This window comes from Juglans microcarpa x Juglans regia, chromosome 2D (genome assembly GCF_004785595.1).
Source record: "Juglans microcarpa x Juglans regia isolate MS1-56 chromosome 2D, Jm3101_v1.0, whole genome shotgun sequence".
Taxonomy (NCBI): domain Eukaryota; kingdom Viridiplantae; phylum Streptophyta; class Magnoliopsida; order Fagales; family Juglandaceae; genus Juglans; species Juglans microcarpa x Juglans regia.
In genome coordinates, this window is record NC_054596.1 from 37,678,076 (window position 1) to 37,704,357 (window position 26,282).

At 36.6% G+C, this 26,282-nt stretch overlaps 2 protein-coding genes across 3 annotated transcripts; both read left to right on the plus strand.

The window, feature by feature from the left end:
- Positions 1–10,258: 10,258 nt before the first annotated feature.
- LOC121250829 (DNA mismatch repair protein MSH7) lies at positions 10,259–19,942 on the plus strand. 2 transcript variants are annotated; one of them, XM_041150059.1, is made up of 17 exons: positions 10,259–10,783; positions 11,466–12,012; positions 12,633–12,728; positions 12,846–12,901; positions 13,417–13,483; positions 13,938–14,033; positions 14,586–14,717; positions 14,819–14,852; positions 14,960–15,007; positions 15,623–15,822; positions 15,923–16,049; positions 16,166–16,443; positions 16,570–16,764; positions 16,985–17,395; positions 17,531–17,627; positions 18,479–18,606; positions 19,354–19,942. In XM_041150059.1, the coding sequence occupies exons 1-17, from the start codon at positions 10,449–10,451 to the stop codon at positions 19,846–19,848; spliced, it is 3,342 nt and encodes a 1,113-aa protein (XP_041005993.1). In that variant the 5' UTR covers positions 10,259–10,448; the 3' UTR covers positions 19,849–19,942. The 2 variants fall into 2 exon arrangements, with proteins under 2 accessions (XP_041005993.1, XP_041005994.1); XM_041150060.1 differs by having other exon boundaries at positions 11,514–12,012.
- Positions 19,943–21,826: 1,884 nt separating this feature from the next.
- On the plus strand, positions 21,827–26,282 carry LOC121250524 (ARF guanine-nucleotide exchange factor GNL2). The gene is given in 3 exon segments (XM_041149652.1): positions 21,827–22,913; positions 23,014–23,384; positions 23,387–26,282. Coding segments are annotated over 3 exon segments (4,179 nt in total). The 5' UTR covers positions 21,827–21,828; the 3' UTR covers positions 26,110–26,282.

Sequence of the window (26,282 nt, forward strand, 5' to 3'; positions counted from 1 at the left end):
CCCAATGGGTAATATTGCAACAGAGAATTAAATCAATAAAGACAATAAATTAATCCAAACATAATCATGGTCTTGAGCATTCTATAGAAAAAAAATGACTGAATCTATGAAGGGGATTAATTCCAAGATTATTTAGAGATGAGAAAAGAGCATCGATAATTAGAGAATGATAAACAAGAGTTTGCACCAATAAAGAACAATCACATGAATAAAAAAAAAAACTGAAAACCTCAATTGTGCAAGTTTATCCCTAGCCTTGCTTAAAAATATAGTTGTCCATTTGAGCAAGAACAACAAAAACTCTCCAAACAGAATAACAAAAAATCAAGAACAATAATTTCTTCCGTATGTGCCGTCAAATATTTTTTTATCTTTGAAATAGTCCCCCACCACACGTTGGAGAGTCCCTTCTCGTTTGAAGTCTTGTGACCATTTGAATCTGAATTAAATTCTGCTTGGTTCACATGTTGTAGTCCACCTACCAACCGATCAATATTTTCTATTTGAAATTCAAATAGATTTCACCCATATCCTCACTAATTTATCCTTATCACAATATCCAAAAAGTAATTCACCTACCTACCATCTCGTCCATATGTGCTGGTGCTACTCTTCAGTGGGGCAAAGTCCTTCATCTTACCACTTCTTTCATGTGGCTAGTAGGCATAACACCTGGCAAGAGATTAAAATACCTCTCTTTGTTTATTATCGACTTTGCTCTTCTGCATGAGCTTATGAGATGTGTTTGTAATTGGCCTTTTAAGTCTTCCAACGTGGGTTGCCATGCTCCATTTGACTTTGGTCCAAGAAAAATATTATAACTGGTTGAAATTGTTCCCTTAAAAGTCGTGTACTTTCCAAATTCTTGATCTGAATTTACATTTCGTCCTTTAAAATTCAGAGGTTGTTAATGACTTCGCATCTTTCTTTCAATGGGCTTTGACTCTCATTTAACTGGGCTTTGGCCTCCTCTTTTATAGATTCTAAAATTAAACATAAAATTATGCTTATGAATATCTCAAAGTAAATAGAAATTAAATTCAATAATATAAATTAATTCTTATGATTTCTATTCACATTTTAACTTTCTAGTCCAATAATAGGATATTTAGAGTGCACTTTCGTATACTCATCAGCTTCCCTGGTTCAAGAGCAAAAGAGAAGGTCCTCACCTGCTTTAGGCCATATGGGAAAGAAACCCTGCTTGGAACATAGCCATATCCATGGTGAGGCTACCCTTTTGGATTAATCAAGCTCAATTGGGGAGAGACTAGTCTGTGCTGCTATGCTTACCGAGGGAAATATCTTGGCTTGGTCAGCTTCTCCTCTTTCTGACTTGCTAGAGGAAATCATAGGCCAAGCTAAGGTTGGCCTGGCGATGTTGGAGGTTGAGTCGCATATGGCGCTTTGTCAAAAGGCTGCTTAATCGGTCTTTCCTGCTATAGGAGGTCAGGGTGTCGTATTTGGCTTGGACAAAGACTGAGGTGGCCCTTCACTCTGCATTCTAGGGTGCGGCGCCCACACTTCCGTTGGGTTCTGCTGCCCCTTTTAACGATGTTGGTGAGGTGCCTTTGGCACTGGTAGGTGACGACTGTCCCTCTTTTCCTTCCACTGTTTCTAGTGGGGCAACCCTCGAGATCCCCTTTACTATTCCGAAGTCTCTTCAAGATGAGCCCTCGGGAATGGATTCAGTGGAGGAACCAACAATTCTTTTTAGGGGGGCAAACTTTTTAGCGCGGCTATTGTTACCTTGAATTGGCTCCTTGGTCCTATCTTGGACATTCATGTTGGAATATTGGATCCTAGGATTCATCGTTCATGCTGGAACGCTCGTTTCTCACCTTCCCTCGTGTGGGTTCCTTTTTGCCCTCAAATCCCTCTTTCAATCTCTTCCCTAGGTGCCTTTCTTTGCTTGGTCCTCCGACTATCCCATTTCTTACTTTCTTGGTGCGGTCAGGGCCCTTAAGGTGTCATCATTATTGACAAAGCCATCTGTTCTTTTCATGAATTCGAGTAGAGTGGTTGGGGTCTTCCTTGCTAAGACCACCATAATGGGTTCTGAGCCAGATGCCTCCCAATAAGGCTTTGATTTTTCATCTTGGTTGTCTACCATCACGTGTTCTATGTTGAATCTGTTGAAACGAGCAAGGTAGGACTTCAAGCTCTCGTCCTCCCTTTGCTTTATAGTAAGGAGATATGCAGCGGGCCTCCTTCTCCTTCAACTCGCCATAAATTAGGTCAGGAATTGCCTACCCAACTCTTCAAAGTTGTCTATTGAGTCTGGTTGTAACACTCTGAACCATCCCCATGCGATTACTTTCAGGATTGAAAGGAATGCCTAGCACGCAATCTCCCCAGGAAAACCGTGGAGTGTCATATGGGCTTTGAATATTTCCAGATGTTTGACAGGATCCTTGGATCTGTCGTACATCTCAACATGTGGAACCTTGAACTTCGGTTGGAGTGGTATTGCCATGATCTCTGTGCTGTATGGTAGGTCAGTTTTGGCAAGTAGCTAGTTAACGGACGAAGATGCTCCTATCTTCTAAGCCATTTCCTCATATTTGTCCATGAGACTGCGTAAATTATAGTTGATTTTCCTCTTCTCCTCATCGTCGTTGTGGTGCTTGCCTGTACTCTGCGACTCCACCTCCGCCGGACCAACATGGCTTGGCATATGGCGTCTTCCCCCAAGGCGACGTTCCTACGCTTCAGGGCCACGTTCTCGCACTGGAGAGCCTCCATTTCCGCTATCATTCTTCTCAACCTTTCCTCTATTTCCACCAACTTTCCCTCCATGTTTGTAGAAGTGGCTTCCTAGTCTCAGGTTGCTCGAAAGCGTGTTGTCGTAAGCATGTGAAAGGCACATTGAGATGCGGAGATCTCACAAATGGCGCCAACTGTTATGAACGTATTTCGCAACCCCATGAACACCCTCAGCAAACCTACATTAGAAGAATTAGAGAAGGCTTGAAGGGTATTAAACGTCTCTGATGCCTAAGTCAGACCGTCTGTATAATATCTTGTGAATTCTAGACTTAAATCAATGTACCTTGATTGTGAATTTCCTCTAATATATATATAGAGTAAATGAGGACTTGTTTAGGTTAGCACAACAACCTAATCTCTTTATTTAAATTGGGTCCAAGTTTGTTACTGTTTGAACTTCTCATTATCTGATCCCAGGCGGTTATCTGGGAGAGCATTTGAGTTCCCATGCTATTCGGGAATGGCTGTGTGATCACCTTATCTACTGGTTGTGATAAACGGTTTCAAGCTTACAGTTATCAGTTCGGGTTACCTAGTTGGGGACAACTATTATGGGCTTGCTCTATTGGGCCCATTGGCCTTTGTAGTGTGTGAGTAGGACCGTAGGCGAGGGAGAACTTTGGTCCCTCCAATAGTGTTTGCTCGTGACCTCTTCTCTTTCTTCTCTATTGGCTTTAACATTTCATGACCTTTATATCAATAAAGGTATATAAAAAAGATGTGTGTGTACCATGTGTGTGTAGAATTGCATTTTGATAAGCATGAATTTATAGCCGTAAGAGTTTGCACCCATTACTTTTTAGATAACTTCGTGCTATCAATTTGCAATAGGTAACTTTTAACCCCCCCCCCCCCCCCCCGGTCTTGCTTCATCGACTAAGTGGAACAGTGATGTAAGGACAGGCTGGACTTCAAGTATAATGCATATAGCAAAACAGTGTTGGAAACTTGGAAGCAACCGCTTATATATAGTAACTCACATATTGTAATTTTGTATTTTGTAATATAATATATAAATTTTAAATAATATAATATGTAATGGATTGCATTGTGTGTTGCATACATTTTACGTGATAAATATTAGATTTTTATTTTTTTATTTTACATGCATTTAGGTAAAAAAAGTAATTAATTATTTATAGCTTTAGTTATTTTTTAATCTTTCATTTTGATATATTTTTATTATTATGGACAATGTTCAATATCTGGTTATATTTGGCAAGTGAGAGTACTCGAGGTACTCTCACTATTATTTTTTACTTTATTATTACTTTTTATCTACTTTTTTACTATTCATTACTTTTCACCTACTTTTTAATATTTTATTATTATTTTTTCATTACTTTTTTATTACTATTCACAAACATTCTCAAGTATTCTCACTATCCAAACGTAGTCTTATATTTTCAACAATATTTTCCTTTTGAAAAAACCTTAATACCATTTATAACAAGTTGAAGGACGCACTAGCTAGTTGTATATCATGTACAGTATAATTTAAAAGAGCTAATACAAATTATACGCGAAAGTATCTCAAATATGTGTAAGCCTAGCCATGCTGTATTATATCTTATCGGAGACTTGAATCTCGTATTATAATGCTTTAAAAATAAATACGAAATTTTGGTACAAATGAGATTTTTGAAACTTATTCTAAATACCAACTCGGGTCATAATTCGAATTAACTTGTGCCAGTATTCGGTTCGGATTTGACACCCGAATTCAATCCGAATTACTGGATACCCGGATGGGACCCGGGTGCCAACCCTAATATTACGTGATTATATGGAATAAAATTGTGGGTTTATGAAAAGGAAAATGATGTATCAAATCAATGGGGTAGTTGGGTCAACACACAAATCTCACGGTGACCTAAAAAAAATAATTAAATCAAGTTGTTGGGTTTGTGTTAAAGTAACTTGGGTCTAATTAGTGCAGTACATCTCTCTCTCCTGTTTCTCTCTCGTTTTTTCTTTCTTTCCCATTTCCGGCTACCACAACGTTGCACTCAGAGGCTATCGCCAGCCTTAGTTTATAGGTTTATTTCCAGTTTTTTTAAACTTTTTCCGGCGATAGCAATAAGTTGCTCTAATCTGGTGCTAATAGTAACAAGTTGCTCTGATCTAGTGCTTGCTGGCTTTTTTCAACCAACACACACCTCTCCAATGGTCTCTCCAGCCACCGATTTGTCGAACGGAGGAAGAAAACTGTCCAGATCAGTGGCGCGTAGGGTTCATGCGCAGCTAATAGTGTGCGTAGGCCTCACGCGCCTCCACTTCAAAATGGGTTTCCAGTCGCCACGCGCACGCGCAGCACCACAGTGGCTAGCAGCCTCGGATCTTTTGAATCTTCTTGCTCCTTTCTTTATCAGCGATCAAGATGATATGGTCGTGATAGTCTTCCAATTGAACCAGATCAACAAAATGCAGCGCACCCCTCTCAACTACGGCGTTTAGTCGTAGGTTTATATTTTGTTTATTAGATTATGTTAAAACCGCTTTTGAGCGGCATCCCCTTGTGGGACTGGGTTTGAGTCAACCTTTTGACTTATCCCGTTTCTTTTATTTTCTTTTTATTTTAGTGCTGCTTTTTATTTGTTTTGTTTTGGAAAGATTGTCGGGGACTTCCACCCCACTAAATATTGTATCCTTGTAACCGCGTAGTTTATCTATATTATATTTAACTTGCGAAGAAAAAATAAAAAAATAAAATAAAAAATCTTGGGTCTAATTACATTGATCACAAGCTCTCTCATTTCATATCATTTTCATGTTTGATTCATGAGTTGTACCGAAGATTAATAGCCATAATCTTTATAATGTTTATGCAGTCTCTTTTTTTAGTAGCATTATTTGAAGACATCTACATCATATACTATTTATGTGACATAATTTAATTTAAAAAATTCAGATTTTAAAATTTATCTTTCAAATCAAATTATATTACGTAAATAATGTATGGTATAAAACTTTCAAATAGAATTATTCGTTCCTTTTAACTTAATATATTGGATGAACAAATCCGACTCTTGAGGAAAACATAATTGGATACGGCAAGTATAAAATGATTAGTGGACAATATATATTTCGCAACTTGATAGCTAGCATAAATCACCAACTTTAGTGTCCCGGTACGAATATCTCTTTGCCAAAAACATTTTCTGAGAATAACGAAAAATGATTTTTTGGTGTTTGACGTCTAGTTCAGAAAATTAGTTTGGCAAAAACATTAAAAGATAAAGTAATTTTACGAAAAGTCTGGACTGGAAAAAATATTTTCAAAAAGTGGATCTTATTTTTCCTTTTGCTAAATTATTTGGTAGATCTCTTGTAGATCACTTGATGAGTTGCTGTGCAATATTTTTTTGAATTTTTTTGAATTTTTTTTTTATCATACTAATTAAGTTTATTCTTATCTATAAAGTTGCATTTTCAAAGATCTCTACATACAGTCCCTCACAAAAATAGCATACGAGCAATTTCTCGATCAAACAATATTTGTTGCTCCTTTTGTTTCTAAATTACGCCGGAAAATTAGATTTTACATGAACTATAATATTTATTTAATTATAAAATGTATTTTTAAGTTGATAGATTACAATGAGTTGTTGTGTATATAATTTATGATAATATATATATAGACACGTATACGTATATAGGGTTATAAATAAATAAAAATTTTTGACAAGTCATTCGAGATTAATGTGGCTAACTACATTTGTCAAATGAAGTGTTCATTAACAAAAAATTATGATTTAGTATTAAATGATACAATTGGTATAAAGTTCAATACAATTTATATTATAAGTTTATCTAAACTTGAATAATTTACATTTATTATCTTTTAAGTTTATACTAGTAACTTTATAATCATGATAATATTTTAAATATCTCAAAATATAAGAGTAAATCATGTTCTTAATACTATAAGTGTTGGGTTTTTTTTTTTTTTTTTTTTTGCGCGCCGGGCCGATGCGGTAGTGCAACGCAAAGGCGACGCTCGAGAGCCCCAGTAGCAAGCTACTGTGATAAATAATTTTGTCCACTAATATAAATTTGGTGATTTATAAAAATGTAATGTCAGATTTTCAATTTTGTATTAAATTTGGACAATACAAAAAGACAAATGATTTGTCTTTTTGTTCCTATATAATTTTTAATCTGACATTACATTTGTTCCACATAGTTGTACTTACTGGGTTTAGTAAAAAGAGTAGTAAATTGAATAAAAAAAAAAATATTTTAACTACAAATAGATTCTATAAAAATAAATCCACAAATGAACATATCTTAATGTGGTACGTTAGATTATAGAACTACTTTTATTGAATATAGCAATGTTATGCATACTACCATATTTTTAATATGCACACAAAATTAAATTTATAAATTAAAGTAGTTTTATATTCTATGCCAGATTATGAAAAATGTTTCATGTTTAGCTAATGAAAAATGTTATAGGCAATCGATTGGTGCAAGTGCAGGGCAAACATTTGACGTGGAAAAAATTAAAAATGCACTGTTTTAATTTTTTTACTTTTACCCCATTTCTTCAGATCTCTGTTTTCCTCCCTATCTATATTTCTCTCCCTCGAAGACGAATACTCCATTTCCCTCCATTTCTCCTCCCTTAATCTCTCTCTCTCTCTCTCTCTCTCTTTCAAAATTTTCAGATATAATCCCTCCCTCTCCTTGCCTTCAACCTACCGATCACTCTCATTTTTCCTCCAATTGACCTCTCTCTCTCTCTCTCTCCATTTCGATAACAGATGATTTAACGCTTTCTGGGTCGCCTAGCTTTGGCGTAGACAATGATCTGGCACCGTGGAATGAAATCAAGGAGGAAGATCATCGTAGCAAAGATGAAGGTACTGAGTGTCCGTGTGAAAATCATTGTGATCAGTCCCGAGCGGTTTTTGGTGGTGGTCATGGTGGTTTTGGTATTGGCGGTGAGTATTGCCCTTGGTGTTACCATGTCCGCATTTCTACTTATTTTTGTTGAATATGATTTGTTTCTTGAAACTCTGTGCTTCTACGAAAGCAGCCTTGGAATCTTTTCTCCAAAGGGTTACGCAACTTGTTTGGATCGAAAAGTTCGTGTTGCTATTGAAGAATATTAGAACTTCTAAGGTTTGTCTTGATAGGGAGGAAGAGACTGTTGTGGCCAAAGAGATTACTGGGAAGAGTTGAACTTGAAGAACTCTTCGATTCCTAAAACTCAAATCGCAGGAACTGATTGTATTACGAATGAAGAGGTGATTGTTATTGTCAGATCAAAGCTTTAATTTCTTAGTCGTGACAAGAGATGGGGGTGTTTGGATAAGGAAAACGAGGTTGAGGAACATATGGAAGATGTTCACGTATCGGTATGTGGGAATCAACGTAACCAGAGTGCTATACTAAAATCAAAGCTTGTAAAGAATTTGGTGCCAAAGAAGTTGCGTAATTTGAACAAAAATAGGAAGAGTAAGGGGAAGAACGATGGGGAGTCAAGCAACGAGGTGTCTAGTATCTTGGGTGATGATGTATTGGCCAGATTTGTAGAGCATCGGCTGCTTTTACAAGAAGAAAAGTGTGAAAGAACTCTTGATCTAAGCCTACGAAGTTTCTCTAACTTTTCTTGATTCTGGGTTTAGGCTTTTGGACTAGTTCTATGAGTGTAAGTGTATGAGATGGAACAATTTTCGAATGCTGCAAAGTACTGTCATGGGAAGAAAAAAGAGAGAGAGAAAGAAAGAGATCTTATTTTTCTTTTTTTACTTTTTACTCTCTATTTTATTTTTTTATTCCACGTAAAGACCGAATAAACTACCGATTACCTACCGCTTGCACACTCCGTTTGTACCCAACCGTTTACTGCTAGCTAATTTGGCTGCCACTAGGGATGAAAGAAAAAAACTAGAAAACCCATTGAACCGACCAAATTGGTAGGTTCAGTCCGTTTCGTAACATGTTCAGTTAGTTTCGAATATTAAGAACTAAAATTGAATCAAAACAGGTGTGGTACCCATTTTTAAAACATGAAAACCAGTTTGGACCAAACTAAACCAAAATATATATTTTTTAATTTTTTATATTATATAGAATTTTTTTATATTATGCTAATTAAAGACAATGATACAACACCAATTACTCTACAATTTATCTACAACTTCATATTAAATATTTATTTTTTTCACTCTAATTTAAAATTATTGACCTATAAACAATTTAAAGTACATAAAAAAATATTTATTTTATCCTTAGTTGTAAATAGATTGTGATATAGTTGTTATTATATCATTTCTCGCTAATTAATATAACATAAAATTGTAATCTTATTATTTGTGCATATTAATCTTATAAAATAAAATTAATCTTATAACATAATATTAATCTTATTACATAAAGTTAATATTATAAATTTTAATAAAACATTTGATATAACATATAAATTATAATTTTAGAACATAAAATTAATATAATATAAAATTTTATCTTAAATGTGAATATTAATATTAATTTATTAATATAAACTTATTTTTTTAACAGATAAACTTACTTTTGATATATATATATATATATATATTAAGGATAAATACATTTTTGGTATAATAAATTATAATATATATATTTTTTGCTAAATACTTTTTACACATTTGATCATATATACTTATATAAAAAATCTAGAACTTATATAGATTATAGTCAAATTCAATACTATATTAATACGTGCTAATTATTATAAAATAACGTGCTTAAAATATAATATAAATAGACTAATAGTTTAGTATATGTAAACATCATAGCATTACTACTATACATAATTAAGTATAGAAATAAGTTAAACATTAGTATAATAACATGTAATTAGATACTAATACAAGTCTAGTATATAAATAAATTAGACATTACTTACAAGTATAGAAATAAATCTAGTATAATAAGTTAATCTCACTAATTATACCATACTAAATTAATATAATAGCTAATAAGTTAGACACTACCTAGTACTTATACTATACTAGTATAGTTAGATATTGGTGAATTAGTAATTATTAATAATCGAACCGAATCATACATGTAAACTGAACCGAATGGCGAATTAGACTGAAAAAAATTATAAGTTCCGTTTCTTGGATGAATAGGTCCGTAGTGATTTTCAGATTTTCAAAACTAATTTATATCACTTTGATTCTAAAATTTGTTTAAAACCTGATCCAACTGAACTAATTACATCCCTAAGTGCCACCAACTCTAAAATTCCCTTCCACAAAAGGATAAGGTAGGTTTAAATGTTGAGATAATCAATTAAGTTAAGTTGTGAATATTAGTATTTTAGTTCTATTGAAATAAGTTTAATTTTTTAGGTTAAAATATATGAAGTAGATTTAGATGAGTTTAATTCTTTTATGAAAAATTAAAAAAATAATAAATTTTATCAATAATTAATTTAAGATGAATTAAAGTTTGGTCTAAGAAGCGAGCCCGACCTAACTGTGCCTTTTCATTAGAGAGAAAATGTTTACAACGCATTTTCTTTGCCCAAGTGGGAGGGGCAAAACTTTGGCGCCATTTTTTCACAATCTAATAAATACCGCTTCCCTGACCTATCCCTCGCCTCCTCCTGGACCTCCTCCTCCTCCTCCCTCTCTCTCTCTCTCTCTCTCTCTCTCTCTCTCTCTCCGAAGATCTGAAAAATGCAGCGCCAAAAATCGATACTCTCATTCTTTCAGAAACCCTCGTCGGAGACCAGTGGCTCCGTTGCTAGAAATGAGATCGGAAGCCGGCGAGTTCCTCAGTTTCCTTCTAAGCAGGAGAAGCAGAAAGGTTCCGCTCTCAATCAGGCCACGAATGATGCTGCCATGGACTCGTCTTTTGAAATCAGAGGAACCGATACACCGCCGGAGAAGGTGCCGCGGCAGGTTTTGCCTGTGAAGTTCGCCACAAACGAGAACGACAGAGATTCTTCCCTGTTCTCGAGTATAATGCATAAGTTTGTGAAGGTTGACGATGGAGAAAAGGCTAGCGAGAGGTACTGTTTTAACTTGCTCGTAGTTGTTATTTTGAAATTTTCAGTTTTATTAGGCTGCATGTTTGAAAGAGCACTGTAATTATTTATATCCATCTCTAGTATCCGAGTTTAAGTGGAGTTTGAATTGTCAACCTCTTTTCCTGTGAAATATTACCTACCATCTGGCTGCTGAGAGAAATGAAAAGCATATGTAAATATTATGACTTACACTTCATGGTGTTGCTCGAGAAGTGTAGAGAATAGATTAACTCAGGCATTTGCCTTTTGAAGATATTAATTGATTATTCATTGTCTAGTCAACTGCAAAATGATGGCACTGATTGGAAGGTTATGTCAAAAGTAAATCAATGATCATTTCGAGCCTGCAGCAACTTATGAAGGAGAACATTTTGAAATATCTTGAGACATAGTTGAATGGCGCTTGTCTCATACAACTTTATTCACAAATCTAGTAACTCTCAAGTTTTGAAATTCAAGCTTATAGTTGTTAATGATACCTGTAGCTTTATGATGTTGTAACATACACAAATTACGACATGGATAGCATATGTCATGACTAGTATAAACAACTGTCAGTCTGAGGTTTATACCTGACTGCAAAGTATCTGATGTTATAGCTGACTAACTTTGCACTTATATGCTTGTGTCACATCTTGTTGTAACCTTTGTGTGAAATTTACAGGAAGTTGGGTGATGGTGGTTTCTCTAATGTTTCTACAATATCTGGTAGATATGTTGAGCCGGAAGGATTGCATAAACAAGATGTGGTGGCTTCCCAACGTCCCAAAAAGGGTGATGTAGTCAATTCTAGTGGGATAGTTGATCAACAATGCGCCTTGCATGTCGAAATTGATGACGATATTCCTGGGCCTGAAACGCCTGGTATGAGACCTCTTGCTTCTTGTTTGAAGCGATTTCAAGAGGATATTCCAAGTTGTGGGGTTAAGAATGACACTTCCTTGATGGTTTCGAGCAAAAGGCTGAAACTACTCCAGGATTCAACAGCTTTAAACAAGAATCATACAGAAGTATCTGATACAACGAGCAAGTTTGAGTGGCTTGACCCTGCTCGAATCAAAGATGCCAATGGGCGAAGGCCTGGTGATCCTCTTTATGACAAGAAGACACTTTATATACCAGCAGATGCTTTGAAGAAAATGTCAGCATCTCAGAAACAATATTGGAGTGTCAAATGTCAATATATGGATGTTGTGCTTTTCTTTAAAGTGGTTAGTCAATGTTGCATCAAATCTTGATAATTTCATTGACAGCATATGTTTCTACCTGTCCTTGTGCATTAGAGCAAGAATAGGCCTGAAAGTCATTTTATATTTAATTTACTCATGTCAATCGATTTCTAATCAATGGCTACTAAGAAGATGCAAACCCTCTTCTGTTGGAGACTTGGTAGAAAGATTGAATGCTACAACATGACAGATGCACTGTGAGCAAAGCAATCCATTCTGATCATAGGAAAAAAAAACCTTTTTCTTTTGTTCTATTTGGTTTTTTTGGACACAGAGGGCATTAGGTGGGCTTGTTGTCTTGATGCTTCCTACATGAAGGTGACTGCAAGATATGTTATATAACTCTCTGGGTAATATTTATGGGTTATGGGATTAAATCCTCCTTCTGCCCTTAGGCTCAAGCGGCCTCCAATTGTCTAAAAGGAAAAATATTCTCATCATAGTTTGGGTCATTGGAAGCTATCCATGTTTTATCTTTCTACATTTGAGAATTACACTAAAAAACTTGATTTAGATGTGCTGAATTGTTTGCTGCAGTGATTTTTAAATTATAATTTATGGTTTTGGAATATATTTACCTAGTGTCACAAATTGCGATACAGGGAAAGTTTTACGAGCTTTATGAACTAGATGCTGAAATTGGCCATAAGGAGCTTGATTGGAAAATGACATTTAGTGGTGTGGGGAAATGTCGGCAGGTGACTACACGTTGACATAGTTTTGGTTCTTGTTTCCTTTTTCAATAGCTCGCTTGAGCTAGTTTTTCATCTATTTAAGCATGATTTTGTACTCGATAAATCTCTCCTTTCTATCAGGTCGGTATATCTGAAAGTGGGATAGATGATGCTGTTCAAAAGCTTGTTGCTCGTGGGTAAGAGGGTGACCAGACTTGCATTAGTCTTACCCTATCTGTGTATTCTTTGTTGAATTATGCCTTTTAAGGAAGAGTGAGGAAATTCTTTGTTGCAATTTAGGTGTTCCTCTTGTATATTTCCTATGTACTTGCGCTGCTCCTTTTGCATTTTTTAGTAAAATATTTGATCACTTATTAGAAAAAAACGGAAGAGTAAGGAAATTGCAATTGTCTCTACTTTTTAACTACATATTGTAGTTAAGTTTTTCTCTGGTAGAAGGCAGCCTGGTATGCAAAAACTCCTGTTAAGGCTTTCTGTAAAGGGTGAAGCTCAGCATGTTTGCTGAAATGAAAGTCTTTTACTGGGCATGTTCTGTGTTTTCATCCACTGCATCTGCTAATTTTACCGCACACATACACACACAGAGAGAGAGAGAGAGAGAGAGAGAGAGAGTTTGTCACAAACACTTGTTTGATCTAGCCACAACTGTTGCTATTTCTGAGTTGTTGCTTTTGCTTTGTTCTTTCTGAAGATATAAAGTTGGACGAATAGAGCAGTTGGAGACATCTGATCAAGCAAAAGCCAGAGGTTCAAATTCTGTGAGTTATCCATGCTGAATGATGGGCACTTCAAATGAATTCATAGAGTTTTATATATTGGGTCTATGCTTGACGCATGAATGCATGATATCTATCCTGTGTTTGCCACTTGTTACAATTGAACATAGTGTTTGGCTTTCTAGCCTTAACATTGATTGTTATCTATTTCCTCATCTGGTGCCAAAAATTTAGGTATCTGTTAATGAATGGTAAGTTTCTATGATAAAAGCTGTAAGCCACACCTAAAGATTGTTATTTTGTTACCATCAGTTTTTCTCGTTTTATGCATGCACATAATATGAATTTTATATTTATACTTTTTGTACTCTGAAACTTTAATGTGTCAGTAGTACCTTTGGGTTCTTTTGCATCTTGTCTTTCTGGGTTTATAATTTTATATCGGTGCTTGAGTTAACATTAAGTTTCTTGGTTTGACTAAAAAAATTTGATTCAGGTAATTTCAAGAAAATTGGTTCAGGTAGTCACCCCATCAACCGCAACTGATGGTAATATTGGGCCTGATGCTGTTCATCTTCTTGCAATAAAAGAGGTCTTCACTGTCACTAATTAATTATGTTCCCTTATATACTCGCCCAATGTCAACCTTTGGGATATGTCCTGAATTTATTTGCTGTTTGCATGACAGAATAAGCTTGTCATTTATCTTTCAGTACACATTTCTGAAATTGTTGTCTTAGTTCAAGCTCATCTTATGATCTCATCATTAAAGATGGTCTGCCAGTGGGAAAAAGATTCGATCTCAAGAATTGTTTTTGTTTTTTTATCTCTATGCTTTGGGAAAATTTTTGTAGATTATGAAGGCTTGGTTTATTATTTCCTTGGAACAATGCACTGTGATTTTCTCCTTATTTGTCGCTTTTTTAATCTTTATGAGCACCTTGAAGTAACATTTTTTTTCACCAGCACTGTTTATTGTATTTAATGAGGTAGTTAACTTTAAGCATGCTCCTACATCATTTCCTGAAAAGGGTTCTGCTGCATGAACCAGTAATGGTTCTATGTACTTATCTTATGGCTATTACCAACCAGAAAAATCTGTTCTGATATTTTAACACTATTTTTTGTTGAATTTTGTCTGTAGGAGCATTCTGGCTTGGATAATGGTTCGATTATATATGGCTTTGCTTTTGTGGATTGTGCTGCTTTAAAAATTTGGGTTGGTTCAATCAAGGATGATGCGTCCTGTGCTACTCTTGGGGCTTTGCTGATGCAGGTATGGGTTAATGTATAGTTTGCTTTTTGCAATATGTTTTTATGGATAACCATCAAATTTGAAGAATAAAGCTTAATTCTCTTGTCGGGGATTTGATTTAGGTGTCGCCGAAAGAAGTTATATATGAGAGTAGAGGTGAGCATTCTTCCCCAACTCCAACATTTGTGGTTTGAGCAGAGTTTCTGAACTTTTATGTGACAAGAATTTCATACTTTTGACACTTCAATATTCAACTCCTGCAGGGCTGTCCAAGGAAGCTCATAAAGCCCTCAGAAAGTACTCATTAACAGGTCAGAATGCTGATAACTTTTCTGAATGGAAGATTATAAACAAAAAGTTTGCATTAAATGCTCAGAACCTATACATACTTTACAAGTATTGCATTGGTTTTTCACATGTTATGTATAACCATCTCAGTTCAACCACTCTGTGCAATACAAATACAACTTGGGAAGAACAACATTTTTAGCCAGAGTTCTGCAATATAATTGACATTGATTTCAACACACTGAATTTGAAATTAGGTTAGATTATGTATCTCGGTCGATTTATTCTGAGCTTTATGTATGAAAAAAAGGTTGAGCTTTGACTTCAGCATGGCAGATGCTTTGGCTACTGTGCTCTAAAACCTAGAGAGAATCATGAATTTTGTACGTGCAATTTCTAAATAGGAGAGATTGCAATTTGGAGTGACAAAAGTGGAATCAGAGCACGGATTTCAAACCAGAGTTTTTATATTCAGTTATTGCAGAGCACAGTTTTGGCTGGGAGTTTATATTCAGTTATTTAAGATTTTATTATATACATGCATGTTTATATGATAAGAAACCAAATGCTTACCTTACCATGAGTTTAGAATCTCCCAATAAGTAGGTTCAAATCATCAAGTTTTGTTTATCTTGCAGGTCCTGTTACACTGGAATTGAGTCCGGTGCAGCTGATTACAGATTTCCTGGAAGCTTCTGAAGTTAGAAATTTGGTGCAATTGAAGGGATACTTTAAAGGGTCTTCTACTTTATGGAATCATGTCCTTGATAATGTGATGCACCATGATATTGCCTTATCTGCTCTTGGTGGACTAATAAGTCATCTATCCAGGTTGATGGTAAGCTTATCTTTTCTTAAAGCATTAAGAGTAAGGAAAATCTACTGCAAGGGTGTCTGTTGTTTATAGTAATTGACCTGACTTATAAAAAAAATTGCAGTTAGATGATGTCGTACGGAATGGAGACATACTGCCATATCAAGTTTATAGGGGTTGCCTCAAAATGGATGGACAGACACTGGTCAATCTTGAGATTTTCAGTAATAATGCTGATGGTGGTCCATCAGGCAAGTTCATTAATCTCCTTATCTTTAAGAAAAATACTCTGGAATAATGTGTTCTATATTTTGGTTTCATTCTTAGTTATGTAACCCTTAAAAGCTTAATGCTGATTGAATTTCAGGTACTTTGTACAAATATCTTGATAATTGTATGACATCATCTGGTAAGCGGCTTTTAAGGAATTGGATCTGCCATCCGCTAAAAGCTATTGAAGACATTAATAATAGGCTTAATGTGGTTGAAGATTTAGTTGCACGTTCAGAAATTATGTCACTTGTTGCTCAATATCTTCACAAGCTTCCTGATTTAGAAAGGTTGCTTGGACGGATTAAAGCTAGTGTTCAGTCATCAGCTTCTCTGTTACTGCCCTCATTTGGAAAAAAAGTATTGAAACAGCGAGTAAGTCTTTTCTACCTTTTTCTCAAGTAATAATAATATTTCCTGTTTGAAAGTTAATAGAATTATCTAGTTTGATCACTTCTATTTTTATATTTGAAAATATCTGATGTTTTTAGCATGGTACAGGTTAAACTGTTTGGGTCACTTGTGAAAGGCCTGCGTGTTGGATTTGATCTCTTAACACTATTACAGAATGAGAGGCATATAATCAAGTCTTTAGCAAAAGTATGTAGAATTCCAATGCTAAGTGGCAGTGATGGGCTGGACCAATTCCTTGCCCAATTTGAAGCAGCTGTAGATAGCGAGTTCCCGAATTACCAGGTCTTGTATCTTTGATCCAATACATTTTTTCGTTCAAACCACCTTACTGTCTTGTGCATTGGCTTGTTTTCTGATCTGTCTAGTCAGTTGTGCATCAAATCTGTTCGGTATTTTCTAAAGCATTATAATCAGCACGAGTGCATGTTCTCTTAATTTATTATCGTTGAGTGGTGATTTTAGTTTCTAGTGTTGTGGCTCACACTGTTTTCTTTGGTGCCAGAATCACAATATAATAGATTCAGATGCTGAAACACTCTCCATTCTTATTGAGTTATTTATCGAAAAAGCTACTCAATGGGTTGAAGTCATTTATGCCATCAACTGTATCGATGTACTAAGATCTTTTGGAGTCACTGCTACTTTATCATGCGGGGCGATGTCTAGACCTGTTTTTTTGCCTCAATCTGAAAATATGACTGTGGGGGAAGAAACGGGACCCACGCTTAAAGTTAAAGGGCTATGGCATCCATTTGCCCTTGGAGAGAATGGAGGATTGCCTGTCCCAAATGACATTATCCTTGGTAAGGATATAGATGGTTATCATGCTCGAACTTTGCTATTGACCGGACCTAATATGGGTGGGAAATCAACTCTCTTGCGTGCAACATGTCTAGCTGTCATACTGGCACAGGTTCTTTTTCTCCCTCTGGTTAATTTATTTTGTTGTTTAAGGCCTACAAATGAATTAACCTCTTATATTTTAAACCCATTGATGTTCTGTTTGCGTTCATCTTATTTACATTTGTTAATCTGCAATGACTTGCAGCTGGGCTGCTATGTGCCCTGTGAGTTGTGTATTCTCTCACTCGTGGATATTATCTTCACACGGCTTGGTGCTACTGATCGAATCATGACCGGGGAGAGTAAGTTTTCTCTAGCACCAAAAAGGAAAATTTAATAGTGACAAAGTAACCATCATTTTTTTTTTTGAAAAAAATAATTTAATTTATTGGTTGCTTCACTCTCTGTTATCTGAAGCCCCCTTGTTTTGTGCGAGAACTGAGAAATTGGCATGCTGAACCATTTAACAACCAAGTAATAATGGAAGAAAAAAACAAAATGAGAGAACAAAGAAAACAGTGTTAGTTCTGCATATCTATGCAAATTCAGAATTAGAAAATAAAAGGGGAAATGAAAAAAGTGCATGCAGTACTTCACAATATAGTAATGGTGACACCAGTGGAATGCGAGGGGATGTGGGTTTTGATGGTACAGTGGTCATAAAGCCACTGCAGTCATGGTGGTAGGTGTTCCAGTAGATCCTGTCATGTCCTTCAGTGGTTGCATGCGGTGGTGTTACAGTGGTGGTTTTTGCTAGGTTTAATTGAAAAAACTGATGGAAGCTTAATTAATTACTCTCAGTAATATTTTGAATGACCCTTTCTAGTATGACCATCCAACACTATTAAAATAAGAAGATAACTTCTACTGGCTAATTTGATATTCACAATAATTCAAGCTGGAAAACTTATTCAATTGCTGAACTCAAGTGAAGTGGCTTGTACACATATAAATGGGCCATCACTTGACAGTCTTCTTACACCAAGTAAAATGTATGCTTGCTTCCTTTTACTGTATTACTAATTACAGTATGGGATGTTAAAGCTAAATCTCGTGTTCTAGCAAACACAATCTGACATGGATTGAAACTCAGTCTCAGGCACACATCTACTTAGTTTGCATGTGATGGACTTTGAATGTCAATCTTTTGTAGGTACCTTCTTCGTTGAGTGCATGGAAACAGCATCAGTTCTTCAAAATGCCACTCAAGATTCTTTGGTTATTCTTGATGAACTGGGTCGAGGAACAAGCACTTTTGATGGATACGCCATTGCATATGCGGTGAGACTTTGCTTTTTAACTAGTTTTTGCTGCCTTTGTTCTTCCTTTCATCCGCTCATTGCAGCTAGTGTATAAATTTCAAAATTCTAATAACGATATTCTCATATTTATTTTTATCCTATTTTATAGATATTGCATGTATATATATATATATATATATATATATATATATATCTGCTCACCTCACATGTACTGTCACACTTTGATTGTGTGCTTCTGGACATATTGAAATGTAAAATCTTTCTGTACTGGTTTATTCTAAACTAGTGGTGGCAACTCTGGAAAAAAAAAACATAAATATGACCTACTTTGAAAGAAAAACAATTTTTAAGTACTAAAATTTTGCATTATTGATATAATTGAACTTTTTGCTTTGGAGATAATAACCAGTTTAGTGCTTAAAAACATGTTGCACATTGATGACTGGCGAGCATGTATTCGGGTGAATTGATCACTACTGTCACATAGCTGTATCTTTTGAAATAGGCATGGACAATAGCACACGTATACTCTTATATCCTGCATAAGGAATATGGTACTTTTGGAGGCAGCATTGAGAGTGATCTGAAAGAATAAACCAAAAAAGAGAAAAAAAAAACACAAAAGAATGATCTAGGCCACTTATAATTTAGGGTAATTACATACTACTAAGTTATTAACCTTTACTTGTATGTGCCATTGTTCACTATGTTTTATTTTTAACATGTGTTGTCCATTTCAATGAAACCAACCATGAATATCGTCCAGGTATTTCGCAATTTGATCGAAAAGGTTAACTGTCGACTGCTATTTGCTACACATTACCACCCACTTACAAAGGAATTTGCTTCTCATCCTCATGTCACCCTGCAACACATGGCCTGCACTTTCAAGTCAAAATTGGACTGCAATTCTAAAGGTGACCAGGAGTTGGTTTTTCTGTACCGGCTAACCTCTGGAGCATGCCCAGAGAGCTATGGATTGCAAGTGGCAACGATGGCCGGAATCCCGGAACAGGTGGTTGAAGCTGCATCAAAGGCTGGCCAAGTGATGAGAAAATCACTTGGCGAAAGTTTCAGGTCATGTGAACGGAGATCAGAGTTCTCGACCCTACACGAAGAGTGGTTGAAGATGCTGATGGGTGTCTCTCAAACCGGAGATTGTAATTTTGACGACAGTGATGCTTTTGATACGCTGTTTTGCTTGTGGCATGAGCTAAAAAGCTCGTATGGATCGCATGGCATTTATAAGTCGAGTCTGTAAGTATCAACATCTGATAAGATTTTATTTTTTAACCTGAATTTGTAAATTTGGGAAAAGGGAAATGGCAGCCAAAGCATCCTTGATGTGTGTCGAATTTCCAGTTTCCACTAGCTTGATCACTCACCGAAATGAAAAAAATCAGGAGTTGTTAACAGTAGAAATTAGGGGTGTACACGAACCAGCCAGACCGACCATTGTCGATGGAGACAAGCTGCCAAATTTAGGAATCGGCCGAAACCAATGGAGAACCGGTAGGCCGGCGGGAGAAAATTAATAAAATCGACGTTGGCCGGTCCGATCTCGATTCAAATCTCTTAATTGATTGATATAATATATATTTTTATATAATTCTTACACAAAACGGTACCGCTTCAAATGAAATGATATCGTTTTATTCTTAATCTTATGAAAAATAATTGAACAAAATGACACCAAACAACGGCATTGATTTTGGGCTAGGGTTATGAATAGTTTGATTCCCCTCCCTTCCCTTCTTCCTTCAACATTTTACACTTCACAGTTCTCTCATCTTCCTATCTTTTTCGTGACTTTGTCTCCTTTCACTCTTAGACTCTCTCCTCTCCCCGGCAATTGTGTCACGGCCAACACCACTATCCTCTCTCAGACTCTCAGTTCTTAGCCCCTCGCGATGTCATCTCTCTCTCTCTCTCATCGCGGCATCATCGCACACAGAGCCACCTCCATCGCCACCGAAGACACCGGCAACCTTTCTCCCTCTCTCCACGTTACTAAACAAAGGACAAACCAAAGTATTCTTAAGGCATTGAAACAAAATATTTCGGTACTATATCGTTTTGAGTACTATTTTGGAATAGTCTATATATAGATAAATTAATTATATATGTATAAATTATATTTCAAAATAACAACAATGTAAATTTTAGAAAGTTAAAACACATATTTATAAAACTTAATAATACTTAGAAGTTTTTAATCCAATTATTAAAAAAATAACCACTCATTTTCATTACAAAAAGGAGAGTAAGAATTTGATTTTTAATTCTCAACAAAATGAGATTAAAAAAATTTAAGAATAATCTTTAGATTTGAGAATTGGAGTGAACTGATTCGAGAAAGAATCACTTTTGATGGATACGCCATTACATATGCGTTCAGACTTTGCTTTTTGAGTACTTTTTGCTGCCGTTGTTCTTCCTTTCATCTGCTCATTGCAGCTAGCTAGTGTATAATTTTCAAAATTCTAATAACCATATTCTCATATTTATTTTTGTCCTACTTTATAAATATTGCACTGCAGCAGTATAAATATATATATATATATATATATATATATATAAATATAAAACTAGGTATGATTTTTAACCTGAACTTGCAATTTAGGAAAAAGGAAGTGGCAGCCAAGGCATCTTTTAACCGAAATGAACAAAATCAGGAGTTATTAACGGTAGAAATCTTCAAACGTTCATTTTGGAACCAAACAAATTAATTAAAAATACGAAAATTATAGTGTTACAACCTTCTTACTATTTATTTATTATTTTTTTTTTAATTTTTTATTTTACTTAATAGTTAAGAAAGTTATTATTAATAAAATTATATTTTTTTTATTTTTTTTAATAATTAAAGATGTTAAAAAAATATTTAAAAAATAATAATAAAAAAATAAATACATTAAAAATAATAATAAATAAGTAGTAAATAAATGATAAGCCTATCACTTCCCTTAAAAATAATAGACGATTAAATAAAAAATTAAACCGACAACCTCCGACGACGTTTCTCCCTCTGTCAGCGTCGCTAAACAAATCTGTCGGAGACCTTTCTCTTATCTGCTTCAAACCCCTAAAATATTACTCATTTCATAACCACAAAGATTCCGAAACTCTCTCCCTCCAAAACATCCGCTGTCCGTTCCTAACCGTTTTTTGAACTTCTGCATGCAAATGTTTTTTCTTCTCTTTGCTTTTCCACTAATTTCTTCCTCTACTCACTATGGACATGGCAAGAGGTCAATATCAAGACACAGACGAAAACGACTACACGTCGAGCCGAGAAACAAAGAAAGACTCGGCAGCCAGATCCAGAAGGAAAGATCTCGGAATCTCGTGCATGCTGAACACCGAATTGGGCGCTGTTCTGGCAGTGATCCGTCGTCCTCCTCTCGATCCAACTTCCCAATTCTTCGTTCCTGAGGAGAATGTCGATCCCACGATCCTACAATCCTTGAAATCGCTTCGAGCCCTCCTCTTCAATACCCAACAAGAATGGCGTACGGTTGATCCCTCTATCTATCTCACCCCATTCCTCCAAGTGATTCAAGGCGATGACATCCCAGCCGCCGCCACAGGTATCGCTCTTTCCGCCATTTTGAAAGTGCTTACGCTCGAAATCTTCGACGAGAAGACCCCGGGAGTGAAAGAAGGTATCAATTCCATTGTTATTGGGATCACGACCTGTCGGTTAGAGAAGATTGATTCGACTTCTGAGGATGCCGTTATGCTGAAAATCTTACAGGTTCTTACCGGTGTTATGAAGCACCGCACCTCGGTTTTGCTCACCGATCACGCTGTCTGCACTGTCGTCAACACGTGCTTTCAGGTGGTGCAGCAATCAGCGAGCAGAGGGGATTTGCTTCAGCGCAGTGCACGGTACACAATGCACGAACTAATCCAGATTATATTCTCCCGACTGCCCGAGATTGAGGTTAAGGAAGGGGAGGATTCAGAGTCTGAGTCGGATGGCCACGATGTTGACGTTGGTGGCAATTTGGATTCCGGGTATGGCGTTCGATGTGCAGTCGATATCTTTCACTTCTTGTGCTCTCTGCTAAATGTAGTTCAAGTAGTGGAGACGGAGAGTTCTAGTTTTCAAGCTGCGGACGAAGATGTGCAGCTTTTTGCTTTGGTTTTGATCAACTCCGCAATAGAATGGAGCGGAGATGAAATCGGGAGGCACCCGAAGCTTTTGAGGATGATCAGGGATGACCTATTTCACCATTTAATCCATTACGGAATACGATCAAGCCCTCTTGTTTTGTCCATGATTTGCAGCACTGTTTTGAACATCTACCACTTTCTTCGCAGGTTAAAAATCCGATAGCTCAGAATTTTATTTTCTTAGATTTGAAACCAAGATCTTTTAGGAGAACCCAGAAATGCTATATTTTTTTTTTTTTTTTTGCAGGTTTATCCGTCTCCAACTGGAAGCTTTTTTTGTCTATGTATTGCTTAGAGTTGCCGCTCTTGGAAGCCCATTGCCACTCCAAGAAGTTGCACTTGAAGGAATTATAAATTTCTGCAGGCAACCAACGTTTATAATTGAAGCCTTTGTGAACTATGATTGTGATCCCCTTTGTCGAAGCATATTTGAGGACACCGGGAAGCTACTTTGCAAGAACACGTTTCCGGTAGCTAGCCCTGCGACTGCTTCACAGGTACAAGCCTTCGAAGGATTAGCAACCATGATTCACAACATTGCGGATAATATTGATAGAGAAGATGATTTGAGCCCTTTTGATCCGTACCCAGCTGAGATCACAGAGTATAGACCCTTTTGGAGGAGAAATCCCAAGATGAACTCGAGTCTTTGGTGGAATTTGTAAGGGTAAGGAAAGCACAGAAAAAGAAAATATTGATTGCAGCAAACCATTTCAATAGAGATGAAAAGAAGGGATTGGATTACCTTAAACTATCCAAGTTGGTTTCTGATCCCCCAGATCCCAAAGCCCATGCTTTCTTCTTCCGCTATGCTCCTGGACTAGACAAGAACATGATTGGGGATTATCTTGGCGACCCCGATCAGTTTCACGTTCTCGTTCTTAAGGAATTCACGGATACCTTCAATTTTTCAGGCATGATTCTTGACACTGCTCTACGAACGTTTCTAGAGACTTTCCGATTGCCTGGAGAGTCTCAAAAGATACAGCGGATTCTAGAATCATTCTCAGAGAAATTTTATGATCAACAATCCTCAGATACTTTTGCAACGAAGGATGCAGTCTTCATTCTTTGCTACTCCCTTATTATGCTCAACACTGACCAACACAATCCGCAGGTAAGGAAGAAGATGACAGAAGAGGAGTTCATCAGGAACAATAGAGCAATCAATGGAGGGCAGGATCTTCCTCGGGAGTACCTTTCTGAGCTTTTTTGTTCTATTTCAAACAATGCTATCACCCTTTTTGGTCAGCCTGGCGTGCAAGTAGATATGAATCCAAGCAGATGGATTGAGCTGATGAATCGATCCAACTATACACAACCCTTGGTACTAAGTAATTTTGATCGTCGGCTGGGAAGAGACATGTTTGCTTGCATTGCTGGGCCATCGGTTGCTTCTCTCTCTGCATTCTTTGAACATACTGATGAAGAAGAATTCCTACATGAATGCGTTGAAGTGCTGTTCTCAATTGCCAGGATAGCACAGTATGGATTGGAAGACACTCTAGATGAGCTCCTCGCCTCTTTCTGCAAATACACTACACTGCTAAATCCTTATGCCTCTGCGGAAGAAACCTTATTTGTATTCAGCAATGATATGAAGCCAAAAATGGCCACACTAGCTGTTTTCACCATTGCCAATAACTTCGGGGAATCAATTCGTGGGGGATGGGGAAATATTGTGGACTGCTTATTGAAACTTAAAAGGCTAAAACTACTTCCCCAATCTGTCATTGAATTTGATACTGCTTCCCCCTCTTCATCTGACATCCCAAAAGAATCTGAATCAGCCATAATCTTCCCTGCTCGCAATCCTAAATTTGGTAGCCGCCAGACTTCTAGCACAATTAGTCGGTTTTCACATTTTCTATCTCTAGACAGTACGGAAGACTCTCTGTCCTTAAACATGAGTGAATTTGAACAGAATTTGAAGATCATTAAACAGTGCCATATCGGGAATATCTTCAGCAATAGTTCAAACTTACCTGATGAAGCTTTATTCAACCTTGGCCGCTCTCTAATATTTGCAGCTGCTGGAAAAGGACAAAAGTTCAGCACCCCCATTGAAGAAGAAGAAACAGTTGGATTCTGTTGGGATTTGGTGATTGCCATTGCTTTGGCCAACATTCAAAGGTTCCAGGAATTTTGGCCTAATTTTCATGATTATATGCTAGCAGTCGCTCAGTTTCCTATGTTCTCTCCCATTCCATTCGCAGAGAAGGCCATTATAGGCCTTTTCAAGGTATGTCTTAAGCTCCTTAGTACGTATCGACATGAGAAGTTCCCAGAGGAGCTCATTTTCAAGTCCATCAATTTAATGTGGAAGCTGGACAAAGAAATCCTGGACTCATGTTGTGAGTTGATAACACAGTCAGCGAGCAAGATTCTTACAGAGTATCCTGCAAATTTGCAAACCCAATTGGGATGGAAGTCGGTGCTTCATTTGCTATCAGTCACTGGGCGGCACCCAGAAACCTATGATCAGGGAGTTGAGACATTGATCATGTTGTTGTCAGACGGGACCCATGTTTCCCGGATAAACTATGCTTACTGTATAGATTGTGCATTTGGTTTTATTGCACTCAAGAACAGTCCATTGGATAAGAATTTGAAGATTCTGGACCTAATGGCGGATTCTGTGAATTTGTTGATCCAATGGTATAGGAATCAATTCTCAGAATCAGGGAACAGTTTTAGTGTTGCGAGCAATACAAGTAACTCCTCTATGGAGGACAATTCAAAAGGTATTGGCTCTTTAAACTTTGCCATGAATTTATTTCTTAAACTTGGGGAAGCATTTCGAAAGACCAGCTTAGCCCGGCGAGAAGAGATGAGAAACCATGCAATCCTATCGCTTAAAAGAAGCTTCACACTGGCTGAGGAATTGGATCTCACTTCAACTAACTGTATTAACTGTTTTAACCTTGTCCTCTTTGCAATGGTTGATGATTTACATGAAAAGATGTTGGAATACTCAAGAAGGGAGAACTCAGAGAGGGAGATGAGAAGTATGGAAGGGACCCTAAAGATTTCAATGGAGCTCTTGACTGATGTGTACTTGCAGTTCTTGAAACAGATATCAGCGAGTCCCGGGTTTCGGACATTCTGGTTAGGGGTGTTAAGAAGAATGGATACGTGTATGAAAGCTGATTTGGGAGAGTTTGGTAAATCAACAGTTCAAGAGCTAATTCCCGACCTTTTGAGAAAGATGATCACACAGATGAAGGAAAAGGAGATTTTAGTGCGGAAGGAAGGTGAGGATCTTTGGGAGATTACCTATATTCAGATACAATGGATAGCTCCTTCACTCAAGGACGAACTATTTCCTGAAGAAATCTTTTAGTGAAAACGAAGTGATAAGACAGCTTTGGTCAAGTTTGAGGGATGTAACATGCCAAGGTAGTCTTATCCCATGCACGTACAAATCAGCCACTAAATTATTTTCCTGTGATACTTCAATTGCTCATATGCAACTGTCAATTACAAGTTCTTTCTTTTGGTACATAAACCGACTTG